The sequence below is a fragment of the Ctenopharyngodon idella genome, chromosome 22, assembly GCF_019924925.1.
Source record: "Ctenopharyngodon idella isolate HZGC_01 chromosome 22, HZGC01, whole genome shotgun sequence".
Classification (NCBI taxonomy): Eukaryota; Metazoa; Chordata; class Actinopteri; order Cypriniformes; family Xenocyprididae; genus Ctenopharyngodon; species Ctenopharyngodon idella.
The window spans coordinates 2951147-2975455 of NC_067241.1; the positions used below are offsets into that span (position 1 = coordinate 2951147).

Here is a 24309-nt window from a genome sequence, read left to right on the forward strand (position 1 = left end):
GAGGACATGAAGAGTCATCTACAAACAAGCTAAATAAAAACATACCACTTAGAAACGTCCTGCTTAAGTTGTGCTTGCGATGGTCGCACGGGTTAATCAGCTACTTCTTCCAATGTTTCATTATCGGATTCAGGCTCGAATTGATACGGTAAAACTGACGCCATCATTACTGTTCGTAATGGGTGTTTCATTTCCAAAATTAAAACAGACTGGGCCATCTGACCAATCAGAGCAGAGTAGACCAATCACAACAGACTAGGCCATCTGACCAATCAGAGCAGACCAATCAAAGAAGACTCGTCCATCTGACCAATCAGAGCAGAGTAGACCAATTACAACAGACTGGGCCATCTGACCAATCAGAGCAGAGCAGGTTCGTGGAAAGGAGGGGTTTAGCTCGAATGTATATTATGAGAATATTAAAGTGTTTTTTGACCTTGGATGCATGTAAACCTATTGTAGGAAACCGCCAAAACAATTAGGAGCCTTTAAAATAGCATAATATGGCCACTTTAATTTTGACCAGAATAGCTTTTTTTTTTTTTTTTATAATCTAAAAACTATGAACTATAGATAAAAGGGTGCTTACACAATCTTTCATAAAATACAAAATTAAAATAAAATAAGTGCAACTTGATTTAATATTTTGTTAAATAGTGCAAAGGAATTTAAACATTTTTAGGTCCAAATACTATTTGAATGAATAAATAGATACATTATATATATAATATTAAATAACCGTGTTCTGCCGTGAAGAGGCCGTGAAGGTTTCTAAATCCAACAACACTTATTGATTGGAGAAAGTTTTATTTAAACCGACATGTTTTGGCACACAGGCCTTGAACTTGTAACCCTGATGAAAGCTGAAATGTATCAGTTTAAATAAAACTTTGCATGTTCCAGGTTCAATATAAGCAAGGCTATATTGACAGCATCTGTGGCATGCTGTTTATTATCACAGAAAATTATTTTTGCTTGGTTTTTACAAAGTGAAGGACGAGTCAAAATTATTATAATTTTTTTGTGGTAATCAGCAGCATGCCATAGATACTGTCGATGGATTTGTACTTGTATTGAGCCTGGAACAGTGATTTTTCTTTTCCGTGCACTTTGTTTGGTAGTGATTTTTCCCCAGAATAATTTCTTAGAGGTTTATATGAGGTCTGTAACTATTGCAATATCTGCTCTGGTATGACGCTCTACTGTCATTAATCGCTGTACAAATGTATCAGCCTCACTCTGTCACACTTTATCACTCATTCATCACATTCTTCACATAATGCTGCTTTATTTAATCGCCTGTGACTGATGAAGCACGTCTTCACCACTGCACAGAGCTTTTAACCATGATTACAACCGCAGTCTTTTCACTTTGAGCCAACGAAAGCATTGCACAAATGACAAAAACTCAAAAGTGTGCATCATGTAATCTCTTTGTTTGTGCAAATGGGATGATGTGCCAAGTCACAGTTTAATAACAGTTTTGTACATCTATACAGACATCTAGACTCTGAGGTGTGTGAGCTTTATTTTCAGTGGCAAATCCAGTGATATGCACTGGCACGGTTTTGCATATAGTTTACTTACAGTTTGATGAGAGACTGAAGAGAGGAAAAGGCATCAGGGTGGATGGTGTTGATCCTGTTCCAGCTTAGATCCCTGTAATAAAACATCATTTACTCATCCATACACCTGTCATTTCTCTTTTTCTCATAAAAACAGAAATGCTTTTGCTCAGATCTTGACAGCCAACATAAAAGTTTTTATTCTTATCAGATATCCTGTCTTGCTCTCAAATTCTTATAACAATAATCATTATTTAAAGTTTTCTGGCGTTTGGTTGGCAAGATGTTAATTGGTTAATTTTTACAGAATGTATTAGCCTCTAGGTGGAAGTATTGGTGAGCTTTACCAATTATTTCTGTGTTTGAGTTAAAAATAATGTACATGCTCTTGTCTTGAGACAATATCAATATTCTCAAAAAAACTATTTATACAGTGGAGTTGCTTAAAATAATTAAATCCCATTTAAACTTGTTAAAATGTTAGTGCTGAAAAGAATAATAAATATTTAACATGTGAACTTAATTTTATCAAACCAATCATGCAGTTTGAGTGCCTCTAAGCAAAAAGGGGGGCATTTTAGTATTTATTATTTTTTTAAACCATCACTATTTTTCAATTTGTAATGAAAAATGTATATTAAAGGTACACTATGTAAGTGTTAAAAGTGTTAAAAAAACAAAACTGCATGCATTTTGCGGAAGAATATTGTTTTGGTTGTACTTCGGCTCTGTGTGACTGCAGATGAATATGGTTATCTTACTGCTCATAAAACATTCAAACTAGTTTAGATGGAAAGGATCTCAAGCTGACTAGCTGAAGACGTTACTGTTACTGTAGTTTTACCCATTAATAGACATGGTAATTCCTCAAACTGATTTGCCCAAATCAAAACAGGGACAGATGAGTGCCAGCCAATGATATTGCCATTTGTGCATTAGTTCCTCCCACTACCGGAGAAGCTGGCATCTCTTCTGCATGTTCTTAAAAGCTGAATAATTCCAAATGAACTCCGTTATTTTTACTGGAAAATACAACAAAGAATATCGTTTACATATAGCGCGTCAATTCTGCGTGGTACGCAAGACTCTCTCTCTCTCTCTCTCTCTCTCTCTCTCTGCGTGTATATGAGAAACACAGCGCTCTCAGCAAAGTGACGGCGGGTCGTGCGCCTTCGCCCTAGAGTTTACGGTACATCAAATATGGGTACGCTGCTCATCCATTGAGCTGAATTGAAATAGTACAGATCGCTTGACGGAGAGCGACACACAAGCGCTCAGTCAGAGTGTTAAGTGAGTGAAAATATATCTATGCTAAACATATTTCACCTCTAACACACACACTGGCGAGTAAATCTAAGAATTTATTAGCCTATGGCTAATGATAGACATTATTTAGTCGCCCAGAGTGAGGATTTAGTTGCATATGTGTTTTACTCGCATTGTAGAGGGTCTTCACCTGTTGTGAAATAAAAACGCCATCATCTCCGCGTCACATTTCTAAACACTTCAAATCCCTCAGTTCTTGGCATCTCCGAAAAGCCAAGCCAATGTTGATTCTTGTTTTATTACAAGCTCTGTCACATTCTGTTTTTGCCAGCAGACTCTCCTCTGTTCGGTGTTTGTTTAAAACAGGTTATTCCCCGGAGGTTGGAGATTTAGCTGCTCCATGTCAAACTTTCTCACTCGTTGTGAAAACTAACTCTGCTATTCCCACACCAGACACGCGTCAATGTAGCCGGAGCAACTTTACTCTATTTATGGATATGACGAGACACACACGAGCGAGTGACATGTTCATGATTTCCTGCAAAAACTATCCCGCTAGGTCTTAAGTATAAACACTTAATATAGGCTTATCATAGTGAATCAGGTAAGACAAAAAGATTAATGTTGTATTGACTCGTTATTTTATTAATTTTGAACACAAAAGTTACATTATGTACCTTTAAATGAGAAAACTGCAAATCTTAAGCATAACTCGTGTTTTTCACTAGCATTTTTTAAATAGTATGGTAACTCTTGAGGCCATCAGAAGGGGGGTGTGTGTGTGTTCTTGTATATATGGTTTATGAGGACACAAATGTGTATAATAACATGGGTATTACAACGTAAACATGGTTTACAAGGACACCTTGTAAACCAAATTGCTTAAAAAACATACTAAATGGTGTTTCTTTTGAAATTCAAAAAATGCAGACAGTTTCCTGTGATGGGTAGGTTTAGGGGTAGGGGTAGTATAGGGGGATAGAATATACAGCTTGTACAGTATAAAAACCATTACGTGTGTGTGTGTGTGTGTGTCTGTGTGTGCGCTCGTTTTTGTGACATATCAGGACACAAATTTGTATAGTGACATGGATATGACATAGGTATTACAAGGAGAGGGTGACTTATGAGGACATTACCAAATGTCCCCATTTTTTAAAAAGGCTTATAAATCATACAGAATGAGTTTTTTTTTAAGAAAGTAAAAATGTGCACAGTTTTCTGTGATGGGTAGGTTTAGGTGTAGGGTTGGTGTAGGGCGATAGAAAATACGGTTTGTACAGTATAAAAACCATTATGCCTATGGAATATCCCCACAATTCACAAAAACAAACCTGTGTGTTCGTGTGTCTGTGTGTACAGTACTCACAATGAGCGCAGAGAGCTGAGTTGTTGGAATGTGTTCATCTCAATCTGTTTGATCAGATTGTGCTGCAGGCCTCTGCCGAGTCAAAACAAAAAAAGCTCGTATTACTGCATCACTCACACACACACACACACACACACACGCACATTATGCCAGACATCATACACAGCAACCATGGACACACTTGAAAGCTTCCAAAATATAGACACTGATGGATTGCTACTGTAATGACTGTCATTAGTCAAGTACTATGCGGGTTATTTAGGGCTCTTAGATATATTAGCAATATTCCTCTGTTACACTAGAGAGAGACGCCTGAACTCACATCTCTTGAAGCGAGGCACAGTGGTAGAAACTCGGCAGCTCTTCTATGACATTGTGAGACAGCTCCCTGAAATCAAACAAATATAGATTAGAAATGTCTTCTCATGGAAGATTCCCAGTAAAGTTCTCAGTAAAGTCTGCGTAAAACTTTATCTTAACAAGAAGACACTTCTTTATCTCAAAAAGCATAACTGTTAGCTCATGACTAATGACAGAAGTTGATTGGTAAAACTTCACAATAACTTCATATAATTCTTAACACGTCAATATCAAACACTTTTAATATCAAATGATACATAAAAGAATATGAAAATATACAAATTAAAGTTATAATTACTTATAAGTACAAGTGCACTATCTCTACCTTATACTGTTTCTGTCATTTTGAAATGTATACATGTTTGTTAACGTTATTTATAATAACATTATAATTAGTGCTAGTTGCATGTCAGTATGATGCTCTGTCGTTTAGTTTTTTTTTTTTTTTTATTATATTTTTTTTATACCCAAATAGTGTATTATAGTGTTTATGCAAGAAGAAACCGTGGAGAGAGAATAGGTGCATATAGAGAGAGAATGTCATGTTAAGCAGCTACTATCCCCAGAGGTCTAATTCTTCATTTGAACATTTGAGCAGTCTCTCTGTTCCTGCAGGGGTTTCTCTAACTGAACTTGTCCACCTGAAAGTAGTTGCTCCTAACCATTTTAAACAGAGTGATAAAGACAAAGAAAAAAATGTAAAATTTACTTGAGATCTTTACCTTTCAAATTGTTTGCACAAGCTTGCGCAAATGATTTAAAAAAATGAACACACTTTTCTCAGAGTAAAGTTGGCTAAATATCCACCTGCTTGTGTTTTGAAGTTCATGTTAAAAGAGGCTTTTAGGAACTCCTTGAAAGTTTGGTTACATCAAATCCCTCAGGGTGAGTTCCAACTCCCTTTGCCAGTTTGGATCTTGAGGAATCGTTGAGAGATGAGCTTTCGAATGTGTTTGTGTTGCAGGTGTGTATTTATGAAACTCACAGCACTCTTAATTTAGGCAGCAGGTGGCAGAGGTCGTATGGCAGGCCGGTCAGTCCAGCTCGGGTCAATGTACTGAGAAAATCAAAGAGGAAAGTTTACACTGAGTGTGTGTGTGTGTGAACCAGCAGAGAGAAACAGTGAATGAAAAACAGGCAAATAAATGAATGTAAATGCACTGCAAATGATGACCTTTAAAAAAATTAAGTCTTGTTTTAAGCATGTTCAGATATTTTTTACTGGAAACAAGACAAAGATCATTAAAATTGATTAATTAAAATTAAATTAAAATGATTAAATTCATAAAATATTAGCAGTGCTTTTTTTTGCCTATAGTAAACCTCTCGGTAAATACACTCACGCGATCTTATTTCTAAATGACATTAATTCGACTGGTTATTAAACCTTTGACAATCACACCAGATCATTCAGATCTGTGTTGGCGCTGCCACTGATCCAGAGAGAGCAGTTGTCATGTATACGTAGGAAACGGCTTTACAAACACTTTAACCACACGGTAACATTAATTTTGTGTTACAAAGATTCATATTATCACAGAACTGGGAATGAAGTTTAGAATTTGAATACAGGATACAGAATTTGGATATATCATTCAGATGAATTAAACATTTTAAATAGACTGCAGCTATTAATACTTTGTCAGAACTCATAGTAAATTACATGTTATTTTGTTTGGCTGTCTATTCAGAATTGTGGGAGAATCATGATCTCTGTTTGAAGCAAAGAAATTCTCAATTTATCCAGAATCGTGCAGCTCAAACAATGGCGTCAGATTTGGGTGCGACCAAAAGCAGTTTGAAAACCCTTCTGCCTTAACTCTAACGCACAGTTTAATGCTCCGTGGCTTTTAGGATCAGTAACTATGTACTTCATATTAACTGATGCTTCACCAGTAAACGTTAGAGGCCTCGGTTTAGTATGGCCTTGCCTAAGCATCATTTTTACCCTTGTACGAAACCTGCTGACATGCTGAGAGATCAGTAAAAGCATCTCTATTTTGTCAACGGTTATTCCATTGTCCTCGACGGTGGGAAGAACTTCTGGAAGTCTCTTAAGTGAAACCGATCCTGCGTGAAATGGGGACATTTGATCTCAGACTCACAGAACTTGCAGGCTGGTGGTTCCTTTCAAATCTGGAAACTCTCGGATCTCAGTGGCCCCGTTCAAAGAGCTAAAACGAGATTAGATAACTCATTAGTGAGGATCGTTCTGCTAATGAAGATGTCGTCCAGCAAAACCACAGGGATGTCTACTGTTACCGTACACACTTAGCTCTCCATCATCTGGAGGGAATATTATTCTACTTGATTCCATCATTTTGATTACACTTGCAACACTACCCAAAATCAACAATGGAAGACGGTAGACTTTGTGTCAAAATAATGAATGCTGAATAGACCCTCACAGCATTCTTATGCATTATCTGTGTAATTGGAGAGAGATAAATTACTTTTTACTGGTTTTATGAAAAGCTAAATCTCATATTATGGCATTTATGAGGTTATAATTGAAACGTGCTGTTTTTTTGGAGACAAATTACTAGTTTAATGTTTACTTATGAGAGAGGTGATGGCAAGAGGTGAGCAAGATTACAGTATTCATCAAAATGAAAGCAATGATGAAATGGAAATGATATACATTTGCCAACTGGTACTTTAGAGGTGCCTTATCGGAAGCCAAACTGTTCTGTTTAATCATGTGTATGCAATCATTTCACACATAGACATGTACTTACAGTGTGTGTAGCTTTGGCAAGAACTGAAATGCTGATCTGCCAACAAACTGAATTGGATTCTCGTAGAAATGACTGAGAAGAAAAAGACATTTGTTTTTGGCTATTATTTTATTAAATGGATCATTCTAAACAGGTGCCTGTTCCATTTTGACAAGTATGTATTTACATTCTTTCGGGAAAGAAGGTCTTTAAGCGTTAATAAATTACACAGTGCCATATCCAGCTAAATTAATAAAGCTTAACGTATGCTACTATTCATTGTACTGTACTGTAACAGGGTGGACAATTAATTTAGCCATTACAATTGTTTTTTTTTTTAAAGATAAAATAATTAAATGATAATTGATGATTATAAATAATTTAATGTTGATATTTCTATCAACTTGTTCCTGGTAACAGGGTTGAGATGTAAATAATAATAATAAAAAAATAAATAAAAAAAAAAGTGGTAACAGGGTTGAGATGTAAGAAAAGGTGGTAAGAGGGTTGAAATTTTGAGCATGTTTTAATGCATTCTCAATTAAAATCTAAATATTGAGAAAATATAGACAAAATAAAGTTAATTTTGCTTTTATTTTATCTCTTCATTTTTATCATTTTATCTCAACCCTGTGACCGTCATAACTATTGCTTATTATAAAATACAGTACTATTCAACAGATAAAATGACATCATTTGATGATTTTTTTTTTTTTTTTTTTTTTTTCAATACAAATTTATATATTTGGTAATAACAGTAGGAAAAACAAATTAAACTAATTTAAAAATAAAGGTACTGCATTTTTGTTGAGTTATTTACATATCTATACATGTTAAAGAGGGACACAAAAGGCACCCGTTTTGTAAAATGACCCAAACATTTGTCACACATTTCCTGGTCCGTTGGCTGAAATAAACTTCTATAACATGTCTGTCCATTACACAGTGAAGCATGTTTAGTCAACAGAAAAAAAGGCTTTACTGTCGTTTCTGAGACAAGATACTCACATGGTCTGCAGAAGTGGGTTCCCCACAAACGCTCTCTCGGGAATGGCCTTAATGTTGTTGTTGTGGAAACCCCTGCAAGACGCATGGAGAGTGAGAATATGACCATCTGCACACTTTAACACAATCCTCTATAGGATGAGGAAATCCAGCGATCAAGACCAGCTTTGCAGAGTACTTTTGCTAACTGCATCTGTTCCTTATAGGCTATAAATTGTAACGTTGACGTGCTATTCGGAGTGGCCACACATTCAACCACTGCAACAGCTTATAATTCATCATCATCTGCCGTCACTATGAATATAACATGCTAAAGTTAATTTATGGCACACATGTTGCCAGCAAATTGTAATCCGAAAATTCTAAACAGTCTAAAATAATTACGCGTGTTAAATAAACACGGTTAAAAGGTCTTACTTTGGGTGCCGAAAATTAATTCATCACCTTGGACAATTGAGTCCAATTGCATTTTATCTTAGGGAAAGCGCAGAACTCCCCCATAAGCACACGTGTAAGCCATTTGGTTGCGTCAATTCAAATTTGCCCATGTAAACATCCTTTGTATCTTACAGAAACACCTGTCAGGAGGCAGTCCCGCAGGCAAAAAACACTTTAGGATACTTGAGTAGGAAGGACTTAAGCGCTCATCTCTAAGCATCTGCTTTTTTGCAGGAAACTTGTGCTTGAGAACCACATTCTAGGGACTAACTGGGATTTACAAGGAGCACGAGGCCAGGCCAAGCGGTCCACTTTAAAGGAAGCACGCTGACACATGTATGCTGGGTAAGTTAGTCTCGGTTACTTACAGTTCCTGAAGCTTGGCCAGTGTGCGAATGGCCACGGGGAACTCTTGAAGGTCATTGAAGTTCAATTCCCTAGAGAAAGGAGACCAACCATAAGAGCAGAAGAACTCTGAGGAACACAGGCTAAGAGAAAAGGATTTGCGTAGTTTTTATGATTTAATAAGCAAAGCTATGTCCTTTTTTAAAGTTGTGTCTTGCATAAGACCACCTTTGGAACAACAATTAGCTATCTCGTCACATATTAAGCCAACTGTTTTGACGTTTTTATTTGATCTTTCATCCTATGTGTTTGTAACATAAGCAAACACTTAAGAACTGTGGTTCCAATCATTCAAAATCCTTCTCCATGACCTTGCGGGTTTTCCGTGTTGGTCGTCCTTGGAGACCAAGACAGCTGTTCTAAGCTAATCTGACATGACGTGACCTCTCCTCAGCATACATTATTTTTGTTGTATGCATTTCATTAGCCTTCTAGGAAACCTGTGTCAAAAACCGCGCTTGAACCAAAACACGGGCGGTTGCTAAGGGCGAACGGCCTTACACGCAGGTGCAAGAACAATGTGTTTGCATGTTGTTTTCTTTGGATCTCAGCATTCCTTTTCATCTCTGATTCTTTCAGTTTTTTTCAGAGAATAATTATTGGGAAAATCCTATAATTGAACAGGAGCATTTTTTCCCCCACAAAACCTCCCTTTTGCCCAATAAAGGCGACTGGGCGGCATTAATAGGTGCCTTTTGGCCCTGTATCCCCTCGTGAAGGTCCAGGTCTTAGTCATATCGTCCGCTCCCCTCAGTTACAATACCCAACGCTGAATGTGTCTCTTCATACCCATAATTATATGTCTTATTCCTTAGTGTTAAGTGTACGCTTTCAAAACAGTCCAAATGTTTATATATTTTAGTCTCTTTTTTTTTTTCTTAAAGGGGAAAAACATTTCTGGCAGGTGGCCAGTGTGTTTGAAGTGAGCTTGGTGAATAGGGGTGGACCTGCGTTGGACGCCATCCAGAAAGGGCGAAACACTTGCTTAATTCCAGTGTGCGTGGGTGTACATGTGTTTGTCTATATGTGCGTGAGTGTGTCTGTGTTGCAAAACAGTGTTAAAGCGAACTGAACTTGGCCTATATGAGGTCAATATATATATATATATATATATATATATATATATATATAATATGGAAATTCTTGATATATGACAAAGGTGAAGTTATTTCTGCACCAATGAAATTGCAAAAATAATACATTTTCAAACATGGTCCTGCCCCAAACTCATGCCATTGGTTGAACCAACAGGCTGGTCAGAATGCTGCAGAACCTGAATTCACCAAGTGCAACATGTTCCTGGATTGACATCTTTGTTGATCCGGTAACAACATTCCAATCAACCAATCAGATTTGAGGGACAAGTTTATGTGCAGGACATGCCAGGATGCTTGCTCAGCATTGTTTTGGTAGTACCACAGTGTTCATGCTTTTCAGGGGCATCAACCGACGAATGGCTTACTTGTCAGTAACTACAGGATAGGAAAACGTATTTTATAAAAATCGCCTTCAAAGAACAAATATACTAAATCAAGAGAATCAAATGGATTGCATAACTTCTAGACTCTCACTTCTAGTGAGTCATGTACGTGTTTAAGTAATTTTCTTCAAACATTGCGTGAAAATTCACTCGCACTTGCGGCCTATAAAATGGGCTGCGTATGGAGAGACTGGGAACGCAGTGCTGTGGGTGAGCCATGCCGCGTGGTTCTGCCATGTCTACATCCTGGTTTTGTTTAGAACATCCGTCAGTCTTGTTTGGAGACATTACTTTGATATGGCGGAGAAGAGGGATGACTTTCATTTCCTTGGAAGACCTCTTTGTTTAGAACAGGAGCTGTCAGTTACCTTGATTTACAATTCGTCAAACCACGCAGAAGTCTGTTTGAAAGCTAAATCATCAGGCATCATAACAAAACAACACTGTGGTGGCCACTAAGTCTGATGATTACGAATGTGTTTTCAGAAATAATTACAGTGATGGGGATTGCAGCAGCATCAATAAAAAGATACACATTATCCCACTAAAAGATGTCTGAGAGACCCTTTAAAGAAGGCTAATATGTTTCCCTTCCTTGTTTCAGGAAGCTCAGCACTTCCCAAACACACATGTGCAACTGAACGGAGACAGCTGGCATGATTTCTTCCAGTGTGTCATGTTACATATAAGAATATTTGCCTCAGGAAGATTAGTTTCTTGCTTAGCCATCATTATAGCGGTGATTACAATGTCATTCAATATACAACATGACTACATATTATGGTTTCTGGGATTTTTTTTTTTTTTAACTACTGTGACATTTTAATTGTAATGCATACAAGTTTAATACTTAAAACTTTATCCGCTATAGAAGCATTCCAAACTATCTATCTATCAAACTATCTATCTATCTATATATATATATATATATATATATATATATATATATAACCTTATCCTGATTGAGAATCACTGCCCTACAGTATCATAACTGATTCTCCTATCACCCTGGCCTTTAATAATAAAAACAAATCATGTATCATTTTTGTCATTTTCAAGTGCTTAAGTTTAGTGCAATAAATATTTTCTCCTTGAATCAAATCTCCTTCCAAAAGCCAAATTTATCAAGCCACAGAATTTTCATGGGAGAGTTTTAGCACACGGTTCCTCTGTGATTTGCTCTCAAATGAAGTGTTCAGTTCAGTGTGTGCAGTTCTCAAGGCTGAAATCTTCTCGTAAAGAGGAAAACGTCATTTTTAGCACTTCAGCAGGCTGTTAAAAAGCAGGTGTGAACCTCTCGGTATCCTGGAGACCACCATGACTTCAGCATATGCTTATTCCTTTAAAGCCAAACTTTCATAGCATGGTCTATGTAATGTCTTTCATACATTACATTACAAATATGTGTTGGCTTTGGTTTATAGGCCCCTTTCAACATTTCTCATGCATTCTAAAAGCATTTCTCTTGTATTTATGGGCCTATTTAACATTTGATTTCAATCAACCATGTTTGGTAATGTATAATAAGTTATATACCATGAATCTGGCAGAGAATGTGTGCTTTTGTCCAGCTGTGATTTATGAAAATTAAATAAAATAAAATGATATTTCTTTATCTATATATATATATATATGCAATGTATGAGTATTCATATAAATGCATGTGTATGTGTGTGTGTGTGTGTGTGTATGTATGTGTATATATATATATATGAATGAATATATATATATATATATATATATATATATATTCATTCATACATACTCATGCATTTATATGAATACTCATGCATTGCATATGAATTTTATGTTCTTGATCTAGTGTAATATAATTTCACCCATTATTTCCCTTGACATTTCCCACTCAATTCAATGACCTTATTTACTGTATTGCTGAATATTTGAAGCTAAGAGGCAAAGGGAAGCACATAATAAAGCCTGGAACATGCCAAGCCGACGTCAGCTGACTGTATTGTCGCCTCTCATCATCTGCGTCTTGGCCAAAAAGCTGCGCTTGAACTCACCAAAAGGACTAAAGGCGAGTGTCAGCTAGTATGTGCGTTCTGCACCTGCATGTAAGTAAATATCTGTCTGTATCAGCAGGTATCAATAGTCTATTTTCATCATTTAAAAAGGGAAACCGAAACTAGGACTGTAGCTATACAAACCGTAAACAAAGCATTGTTTGTTTACCATTTTGAATATCAATCATGCTGATCACTTTCTTCATTCTAGTCGGCTCATGATATTATGAAAATAGTCATTTAGTGCGGAACACCGAAAAAACTAACCCGACCGACGCTCAAAAACAGCCCGACATTGCATAGTTCCTAGCCATAACGGCCTAAAAATCGCATCTTTTCATTTTCCGTCGGTCTTAGTACACAATGTAACTACAGAAGAGTCAAGTTTTAAATAGGAAAAATATTGAAACTCTTTGGTCATTTTTGAGCGAGATGCTAACGGTCTAATCAGATTCAATGAACTATGCTAAGCTAAATGGTAAAACTCAACTGTTTAACTCTAGGGGAGTTGGAAAATGAGCCTATTTTCAAAAAAAGTGGAGTGTTCCTTTAAAGCTTAAAAAATATTTATAGCCTATAATACCAACATCAGCCACTAGGGACAGCCTGATAACCACAACCTCAATGGCCGCCTAAAAATCACTGTATAGTTTGCACACTGCTTACACTTATGAGTACTTTCATATGAAACACTAAAGACATCACCCAACACTGAAGTCGTTGTAAGGGAATTGTTGTTGCTTCTAGCACAGAAAATTATTGTCTGCCATAAATTCTTTGATTTTAATGAGAGGTAAGAGTGTTTCTTAAAAACAAGGTACTGCAATTAACATGTTCATATTTCAACAGCACAAGTATTGTGTAAAGAATGATTTGTTTATAGTTCATACAAAGCTGAACCACTGAATACAAGTAGAGTCAGGCTAGTTGCTAGTAATTTTGATTCATTTTATAGTCAAGGCCTCTTCCATAATGATTCCACGAGGATGCCAAAATCAAATAACAGATCAGGGTCTGTTTGCATTAAAGCAGGAAATGCTTTCATGTTTTTAATCTTTCATGAAGGGACGATCTTACTTACAGAGTCTCGAGGCTGTGCAGTCCCTCAAAGCAGTTCTGTCCGAGGGTCCGGATCATGTTGTTATGAAGATGCCTTAACATGAAAACATTCATTAGCGTTATAGTAAACATCAAAACAAACCTCAGGAATGACACCTGTTAGGCTGTGCACACTGTGTCAAATAAATGCAAACGTGGCGGATGAGATATAAATCCACACTATCATTTCACTGCTTTGTAATTGAAAGAGTTTAGGATTCTTGCGGTGTCCTATCAAACCAAGGCATGTGTTCCAACTTCCTCTTATTTCCTGGTTTCCATTCCTCACACCGATACATGCACAATAACTAGTGTGATGTACTCAAGTAGGACAGGATCAAGGGTTAGGGTAAGGAATTTCTAATCCATGATAACATTTAACATTTTTCTTTGATTGTAGGGATTGTATATGTTGGGGTAAGATACTAAGCATGCTGATCCAGGAATACATCCAACTTATTTTGTGTGAAAGTAGATACGTACAGGACAACCAGGTTGGTGAGGTTCCTGAAGGCATAGTCTGGGATGTGGGTGATGCGGTTTAGGGCAAGGGTCATAGCCTGGAGCGAAGAGAGGTCGTTGAGGGCGCTTACTGGGATCTCCGTCAGGGCATTGTCATCAAGCCACAAGTGCCGCAGGGACCGCATACCCAGGAGGGTCTTCGCTGGCACCTCCATAATTAGGTTGGCATCCAGACGCCTGTTTTTATTTGAATGAACAGAAGCAAATGTATATTCCTCAGGTTATAGAGGGTGCAGAAATAACGCAGTCAGTCATGTTTAACAGTCACTAGTTGGTTAAACTTTCAACTTAAATATGTGCATTTATTTCATGTCAAATCAACAGCAGACATTAGTTAAAATGAGCAGTTACTAATGGCAAGAATTAAGAGATGAAAGCCATTAGGCTTTAAGGGACCGGTGTTATATGCCTTTCCCTGCATATGAATCACTGAAGAAAGTTTCTGAACCTGTGTCAGCAAGACACTTTACACTACCCACCCTCCATAACAATATACTTAATGTCTTTCACTAACTTACAGGATATTGAGGCCTGACCTGGCATGACTCCAGCCCCAAAGTATTTGTGACCCAGTCAGTGGTAACACTCCTTGTCTGTGCAGTGTCCTGTCATGGAATCTACCTCTTTCATTTCATTCATCAAACTGCCACACCTTGCAGAGGTATATCAAAACAGATGAACAAAAGAGCCACCAATTGTGGTTAAATAGAGAGGGATACCGTGCTGTGGTCTGCGGTCACAACATTTCTGCTTTGACAATATCATAATTAAAGGATAATTTTGTTGCCTCTTTGTTTCTATCTTTTGTTCTCCTGGTGTAAGGATTGGCACCACTACCTGAGCACTTTAGTTCCCCCCCCCCAACCATCACCCCCAAGTGATTTATATGAAAGTGTTTTATGAAGCTATCTTTAGTTGCTCCAGCATGGACTTGTTTAATGAGAGTTTTGGCATGATTGCTGCTCTAAACGTTTGGGAAAGAAGCATCAGGTGCCCACAGGTGGAGTGCTCTGCTTTGTGGATTTTCACGTTTTGGAATTTAAAGCTTTTGAAGAAAGAAAGGGTGCTAAATCACAGTAAGTGGGTTTCAGAGGATACAAAGAAAAGTTGTGCAATCACAAACCAGGCGTACAAGGGCTGCCGAGGCAAAGATTCCACTCTCGATCCAACCACATGAAGGCATTTTGAAAATTGGCCATTCCTCTTTCATTTCGCTTGCGCTCATATGGTGTAATAAAGCACGGATTGATAATTTGATGGCTTTGTGGCATGGTGAGTTGATTTGGTTAAAGCCACCAAACAATTGTTGCTCCATACTGACTGGAAGGCTTTAAGACGCAATTGAATCAACAGTTTTTCTCTGATTTTTGGAAATTAAACAAAGAAACTGAGCTAAAGATAAAAGCTGTGAAAAAAAAAAAAAATCAGAGATTGCTGGAAATAATTGAAAATGCAGACTTTGGATTCTCTCACAAATCGAAGAACTGAGTGAAACACCCCCCATTTCCTTGCAAGGCTGTTGTTCACAAACCTTGACATCTCCACAACCAAGATGAATGTCCTCCCTATGTCAACAAGTTAAGCCTTTGATCTAATGAATGTTGCCCCCTGGATTCAGTGGTTGGGGGGTGTGTTGAACCTCAGCGATCAGCGGGCCGTGATGTATGATAGCAGCAGAGCACGTGGAGTTAGCCGCGAGCACTTCCTCTGCATTTTTTCCCCATGACCTTTCACACACATTAATTTGCACTGGCTTCTCCTCACCTCCCCTCTGGCCTCCTCAACCCTCGAGTCCTTCAGTTCAGGGTAATGCACGATGAGCATCAATAGTAGAGGAACTTGAACCCAAAGTACAATGCTATTTGGCTTGAAGAACTCCCCGTATTCTCTGACTACATTCTGTTTGCTGTGCAAACCTGCTAGGTAGAAGTGATTCAAACTAAACACCAATATCTTACTGATGACATCTCAATCATCTGGCTTGATAGGCTTAAGACTTGAAATTACATGTGTAAACATTGCTTTAGTCATTTCTCTCGTTGGTAAGCAACATGTGATCAAGAGGTGTTGTATTGCCTCTGATTTAAGGAAGGTGAGTATTATTGTTACTCAGCTTTGACTGCATCTTTATCAGATCTTTCTTTCATAAACTAAATCCTGGAAGGATGGTCTTGACATCAAAGGATGCTCTGTGCTGAGTGTAGCAAGTATAGACTCTAGTAAAGAAACAAAGATGAGTTTCATCACCAATCCTCTGTCCTGCCCCAACTCATCTTCCCTCTGTCTACATCGGGCGCCAGTGGACTTCAAACCTTATAGCCCCCCCAGTGGTTAACCGATCCTCATCTTATCATTACCCTAAATTACATGTTTGTTGAGAACTAAATGCCTTTCTACTCTTGTGGGAACTCAGGATAGAGCACCTAGCTGAATCACTGCATATTCTTTGTTATGGGGGATTGAAAGTGAGCGTAAGTTGGCTGGATGAATGCCAGAGCTCTGTCTCACTACAGGGAGGGCCTGGACACAGTCTATGCACGTCTGGAGCCTCTTCTGGAACCAGGCACGTCTTCCATGCGGAAAAAAACTCTGTTGGTGGCAAAGGAATTAAATTTGTACGCCATGACTCTAATGAAAACATCCTTGCAAAGGTAGAAGGAAATGAGCGCATGGATATTTACATGGAATTATTCATTTGGAAAAAGTGGGTGTGCGGCTCCGCTCCGGGATGCTGACTGGCATCGGGAAACTGGAATAATTGAAAGGAGTCGAGGGGTGGATGTGAGTCGAGCAGATGGACAAGGCCAGACAAAATCCTAGACAATATTTAGATTCTGACCTTTTCATGGGGAACCAGTTAGGAATAGGGGGCGTGATTCCGATTAGGAGGGAAACTTTGGACCTAAGGGAAGAGGAACTGATGGAAAATTGGGCTCTTCACAGCTCGTTGAATCTCTCGGCGCTCGCTCAGGAGCCAGTGTGCAGTGTCTGGCGGTTTTCTCATGGGTTCCAGATGCGCCAACAGCCCTGTAAAGGTTCCTCTTTTTCACCGTTCTGATATTAAATGTGACATAGTCACGTTTTGTCTTCCTCAAAAAGACTGACCTCTGGAATATTGTATTTGTCTCTGTTGTGAGTTACCATTAAGCTAATAGCTCTTTTAGAAAAAGTAAAAAGTAGATACACTGAATTCATTTTCAAATTGTATTCATTTTAAATACTGAATTATACACACCACACAAGAACTACTATGACTTTTGTTACTCTTTCCCGGTTCCTTATTTTTTTGTTCCTCTGTGAGAACTGCATGGCATTGTTTGCGAATGAAAATCCAAAATAGAAGAAAATCTATGCGTCTCACTATTATACAGCCAAAGAACACCTGTTTTACCACTGCCATGTGTGTCCTAAATTGCAAACTTGATCCTCCCTAGTGGGGAGTTCTTTAATGAAGGGCCTAATGGTCCTAATAGGCATATAAATAACTGGGCTTTCCTGCATCAACTCTATTAGAGAGAAATGCCAAAAGTTACCTCATGGCTAGATTGCAGTGTAGACCAAATTACCTTGCTGCTAGAGACTTTATCTGATAGAGGGGTGCTAAATCGTTTATTTTGTTACTCGTGCTGTGCTTATGATGTAATATTTGATACAAAATTCTTCATGTTTTTTGGACGAACAGCTCCACTTCCACTTGGACCTCCTTTGTTATATGACGGGGAGCATCTTCTAAGCAAAATAGCATTTCACATGAGACCAATCTTTGAATCAAGTGAATCTGTTTTATTCCAGCTGTTAAACTTGAAACTGTGGTCACAACCAGGAGGTCTACACTTGGCATGTGGACCTATCCAATGTTGCTTTAATATACACCATTGTTCTATGTAAATCTTTAACAGCCCAAGTTTGCTTTTGATCACTTGAAAAATGTAATACTTACAGAGAGAGCAAATTGGGTAATTCCCATGGGTCTTCACTGGGCAATCTCTCTAACTGGTTATTCTGCAACATCCTGCAAAGATAGCATAAAAGAAAATTAGAAAGATAATTCTGCTGTGGTGAATATTTAATCATAGTAAATATTTTAAAACACCAAATGTGATTTATAATACATTTAAAAATGAAAACTAGCATTACCTCAGTGGCAATGGGTGGCCTTCTCTTTGTATTAAGGAAATATAAAAAAGTTACTAGCTCTATATGTGTAATTTGCTGGGTAGTGTATTTAAAATGTTAACGCCTGTCAAAAAACAGACTCTAGAGGCCATTTTCGAATTGAGAATGACAGTATGGCTCCTGGGCACAAGAGTTGTCCAGATTACTGCTGATGAGGTTACCTGTCACTGACATCTATCAGTCAAGAGATATGATTTCAGGTACTGTGTGGTGCACTTTTCAGTGGACAAAACCAGAACATGGGAGGGGCAGAGAGACTGAACAAGACGAAACAGAAACAGGGGGAGAAGCTGCCTGGGTGGGCCACTGAGGTCATGCTCACAGGACTCGTCGAATAAAAGAACGAATGGAACAGGAAGTGGTAGAACAATGACACTGAGTTCTTTGAACAAAGCAAATTATTCCAACGTTAGAGCATGAGGCCACAGACGTTGAGCTTTAATTACAAGGCAGACAGCTTTATCATGTCCAATCAAATGAAACTCCTGACATTTGACCACACAGCAGAGAATTGCCAGGGTTTGGAGGAATAAATACTCCTTTGTGGACAGGATGCCCTTATCAAGGAAATCATGGTGCCACCAAAGCCATTGTGAATCTAGACTCAAAATGTCCAGCAGTCTTGATATGACATTGTGAACAAGCCTCTATTATTAAGTCATTCAAATGCCACAAAGTTTGTATTCATCCCCCCCATGCACATTCAGTTTTGTGTGGCATTGTCATATTTTCACCAATTGTTCTTGATGTGACATTTTCGCCATGTTTTTCTTGTAGTTTTGGGTCATATATTTTTAAATTTACATGTGATTCTGACTCGCTCATTGAAAGCTGAACGTTAGTTCAAAAACATCAGGAGGTCAGGTACTCGTGCCTCAGACAAGTTAGGTTGTTGAATAGGATATTACGAAGCACAATAGAGCACGGAGAGCAAACAGAGAAAGATTTGTAACTATTGTAATACCCAACCCAATCCCTTTTTGTTTACGCTGACCACAGAAATAAGATCTCTGACAATGACAGACATTATCTTGTTTTTGAAACAGGGGGAAAGCATATTAAAATATTAAACTGAAGTAATGTTTTCATTAACCTATAAAAATGTAAATCTACTAACAGTTAAAGAAATCATTTTTAATAGGGTACAATTACTAAAAAGGTATTGGCACATGATGAAGACAAACTTTTTTTTTTATATATATATATATATGGGGCAATAAAAGGATTTAATGTGGCAGGGCAATTTTCTTGAGATGTGCAATCAAAATATCAATTTCAGTGGATTGTTGAGTGACAATACAGGGCAAATTTTCTAAAGCTTCCAGCACAGAAAGGTGCATGGAATCCTGTGTGGAAATTTTGAGATGTATGTTGGTGTGAATGTGTTTCATGACTGGCCTTTGTCTGTCCTTTTCTACTCCATCAACTGGTTTTATGTCAGTCAATAAATTTACAATCTGTCAATAAAACATTAACAAACACCCAAGCAAAATGAACAGCTCATTGACCATTCACCACAGAGCAAAACCTGAATCATCACCTGTCAGCGGTTCTGTTTCTAATTTTGCAGTGAATGACACTGCTACAGGTCTTTTTCAGAATGAATCACCATGAATGTTATTTTCCATAGAAGCATTAACTGAAACAAAAACGCTCTCACTCTTTCTGTCTTTCGTTACTTACAGGACTTTGAGGTTGTAGAGGCCTTGGAGCACGGGGCCAGGGATGTGTCTCAGGTGGTTGCCCGAGAGCCTCCTGTGGAAGGACAAAAGAAGTGCTTTGGTTCATTTGCAGTCCAACACATTGATGACTTTAACAGAGAGATGAGAATCTGGTGAATTCATAAAGGGGAGTGTGTGCGTTCAGGAGCTCATGGTGAAAACAAAAGTGAGAGATCTCCTTGGACACAAGAACCACAGCAGCTGGGGTTCAGATCTCTCTGGCCGCTGGTCTTTACCGCTCACGTACAGAAATCTCTCTTTTGTATGGTCTCCAAACACGTCAACACATTTTGAAAGGAGCCAAGATATGAATGCGCTCTAAGCTCCTTTTGCCTCCTGTGGCAACAAACACGTCATAGTACGGCTGAATTTATATACAATGGCCGAAGATAAAATGGATAGCATTGCTATTGAGGTGGAAAATGCACTCTGCAGTTTGTTGCTAGACTTTGCTATTGTTTGAGGGCCTCACGCTACAGTCAGGGTGCAAATTATGGAAGTTTGGTGTGTATGCTAAAACACAAAACAATGTTTTTTCATGCCCTTTCATGCATGAATTATGACAACCACATTCAGGATTTTTCCCCTGTGTGTTTTTATTGGTCTTAGGGCATGAAAAACAGGATTTGAACTTTTTTTTTTTTTTTACACATTTTTCTAAGAGATTTTTAGATGTGTACTTGAGTAGACCGTATGCGTTTTTGTTTTCAACTGAAGATATATTGTATTAAACATAATATAACAGTAATACTGTAATTAACAAACCAATGAATAAAATGTGAAAACTATAAAATATATACAAAAATATATTACAGCTTCAGTTATTGCAAACACAATTGATTTTCTTCCCATTCGACCAGCAGAAGACTTCATACAAGTTGAACTTTGCATGTCTTTGATATCAGAACTATTCCATCAGAGATCTCTACAACCGGTGAAGGTACAACTCTTTGGAAACCCAACTCATACTATGTCGAAAATACTCATGCTCCCTCCAGTCTACCAGAGTATGATGATTTACCTTTATCAGCTGATAATTCTGATTGTTCAAAATAGACACATTTCTACCATAGCTCTCCTCTCTGAGAAAACCTCAGACTGAAATCTACATTGATCTATTGATGTTTTCAGACTGTGGAAAAACTACCGATCAGGTGTTTTCAATCTCATCTGAAATGAGCAGTGTTGGGAGTAACACATTACAAGTAACGTGCATTATGTAATCGGATTACTTTTTGATGTAACGAGTAAAGCAATGCATTACAAGTAACGTGCATTACGTAATCAGATTAATTTTTGATGTAATGAGTAAAGCATTACAAGTAACATGTATGACATGATCAGATTACTTTTTTGATGTAACAAGTAAAGCAAGTCATTACAAGTAATGTGCATTATGTAATCAGATTACTTTTTGATGTAACAAGTAAAGCAATGCATTACAAGTAACATAATCAGGTTACTTTTATGATGTAATGAGAAAAGCATTACAAGTAACATGCATGACATGATCAGATTACTTTTTTGATGTAACGATTAAAGTAACATTACAAATAACGTGCATTACGTAATCAGATTACGTTTTGATGTAACGAGTAAAGCAATGCATTACAGGTAACGTGCATTACGTAATCAGATTTCTTTTTGATGTCATGAGTAAAGCATTACAAGTAACAAGCATGACATGATCAGATTACTTTTTTGATGTAACGAGTAAAGCAATGCATTACAAGTAACGTGCATTATGTAATCAGATTACTTTGTTGATGTAACAAGTATCGCATTACAAGTAACATGCATTACATAATCGGATTACTTTTTTGAACTGCAAATTACGTTCTAAGAACACAAATATATTTATTTACTAAGTTAGATGAAGTATTTTCAAGAACAACAGTCATAAGAACAACAGTAATAATATGAACAACAGTAATAATATGAATTGTAATATAGCTGAAATTTAGCTAGTGATGCATGATGTCCAATTTAGTGGATATATGATTAATCAGAATTTCCTCCCAATCTAAAATCAATACTTGGATAATTTAACAATGACATGACTCCTTAGATGTTACAATTTTTTTTTTTTTTACCTGCAAGAATCTCCTAGATAGAAGGAATGAATGGATATTCCGGAACAACTTGGGATTTCTGACTGGCTGTTGGCCATCTTTGTTTGGAGAAGAAAAAATATCCACATACATCAACTTGCCAAAACCCATGCATATGCAAGAAAGTTGCTTTTTGAATAGCTGTCCACTGTAGCGACAATTTATGCATGAAAGGGTTAAATATGTCATGTTTAACGAAATCATGTTCGAATCATAATCATAGCAACGTTATGCATTCGGGCATAGTTGGGCTATTGGTGCAAAATCCAATTTTAGTTGTGCAGCAAGGATTTCAACAAATCATCCCTTGAATTATCAAGATTTCAAAAGATGACCCGTCAGAAAATCAGCATGTAATTCGTATGAAGCCACAGCCAAGCAGAACATCATGGTTGATACCTCTGAAATTATCTGAAAACATGGGAAAGACGTTCCCAGGGAGAGTCAGTGCAAATATCAAGCAGCTGTAGGCTCACCCATCCGGACTAATCAATTTGTTTATCAAACAAATCACTTAATAAGCGTTCGTGCCTGTTTTTTCCTGGGTGGCAGAGTTTGAGGAAAGTCTGTCGAAGCCTCACAAGGAGTCATGACAGCCTAAACAGGACCACCCATACCTCCAAACTGCTTTGCCTCAAAATCGCTCCATCCTGCCGGAGCAGCCTCAGTCTCCTCCTGTACGCCAAATGGTTCTTTTTGTGTGACAAGATGAAATTTTTGAGAATTGCAGCCAATGTTTAGCATCTAAGTCAGCTTAGCTAATGTGATGGATACGACAGCTCTGGCAAAGCAACAACCGTGTTGTATACAGGCACATTAGGGGCGACACGAGCCCAGAAAACAGAACGACAAAACCCAGAACTGGGTCCATGACAAGGTTTGACAGATCTTCACACACTCCCTTATGCTCTCACACACACACCACCATCCTACATCATTGAGCCATGCAGTCTCTGAGGTTTTTAATGGCTATCACTTCATGTTGTGCCAGACCACACTCCCATCCGTAGACTCTATTTCTGGTAAGACCGTGTGCCGCCACTCTTTCACAAACATTTGTTTTGCGTAGGGTGAGAGACAGAGGGAAATAAAGAAGGGGAATGGAGGGGCTGGGAAAGGCAAAAATAAAAGTGTCAGATTTGGAGGCTGCGAAGCTTAGTGGTTCACCCCATGTAAATAGGCCAGTGATGGTTTCACATGCGTGTCGGATGAGGTTTCAGGCACGTACCCCAGCGAGCTGTTCTGCTGAAAGCTTGTGCCAGCTCTGCGGTCAACTTTTATCCCTTGTTATAATTCAGTCATGTATCTAAACACTGGAGCTCTCTGCTTTATGTATTCTCTCACATTACAGACAAACATGGCTCTAATGCTAATTTTCCTAAGTCACTTGTGTCAACATGTTGTATATTCTTCTGAGAAATATGTGGAATGATGAGTGTATCATTATGAATATTAAGAATGTTTGCAAAATCGTGTTCAAAGTTGAATCTTGCTGGCCATAGGAACGGAAATTACAAATGAGATTTCTTTAATATCTAAACTCAGTTACACTTTGATGCATTTTATACACAGAAAGACAAAAGCCAGTTGCATTTCATCACTCAGTAGAAGGTGTGCACAAAATGGAAGGAATTTGTGGCCTGGTGTCATAGAAAGTACTTTGATTAAGCCAGGATTAGGCCTTAGTTCAGTTATGGGCGTACAAAGAGCTAATTGTACAAACAGCTTAAACATGCATTTTAGTCTGGGGCTAGGCTTAAGCCTTGTCTGTGAAACTGGGGGTATGTGAATTTTGTTTAAAATCAGTTTTGGCGTTGGAATTTTGTGCACAAAATGAAATGCTGACTTTACATTTCAGTTTACTTTACAAAATGCAAATGGCTTTTGTCTGTCTTTCTATGAAATGCATTAAAGTGTAACTGCATTTTGTCATGAAATACTGTATTTTATGTCATGTAAGGCCCTGTTTACACCTGGTATTAAGATGTGTTTTGGTTGATCGGATCAGAAGTGGATGACGCTAAATACAGGTGTAAATGGGGTCTAAAATGT

At 37.9% G+C, this 24309-nt stretch overlaps 1 protein-coding gene across 1 annotated transcript in view; it reads right to left on the bottom strand.

Annotated features, from left to right (window-relative positions):
• The window catches only part of LOC127505020 (leucine-rich repeat-containing G-protein coupled receptor 6), a 104719-nt gene that overhangs the window by 9638 nt on the left and 70772 nt on the right, over positions 1-24309 (bottom strand). The window contains exons 3-14 of the mRNA XM_051880254.1: positions 20109-20180; positions 18190-18261; positions 14211-14426; positions 13711-13782; positions 9089-9157; positions 8286-8357; positions 7299-7370; positions 6666-6734; positions 5546-5617; positions 4523-4588; positions 4201-4272; positions 1588-1659 (exon numbers count right to left, since the gene is read on the bottom strand). Of these exons, the coding sequence (XP_051736214.1) occupies positions 1588-1659; positions 4201-4272; positions 4523-4588; positions 5546-5617; positions 6666-6734; positions 7299-7370; positions 8286-8357; positions 9089-9157; positions 13711-13782; positions 14211-14426; positions 18190-18261; positions 20109-20180 (996 nt within the window). The remainder of the gene's footprint in view (positions 1-1587; positions 1660-4200; positions 4273-4522; positions 4589-5545; positions 5618-6665; positions 6735-7298; positions 7371-8285; positions 8358-9088; positions 9158-13710; positions 13783-14210; positions 14427-18189; positions 18262-20108; positions 20181-24309) is intronic.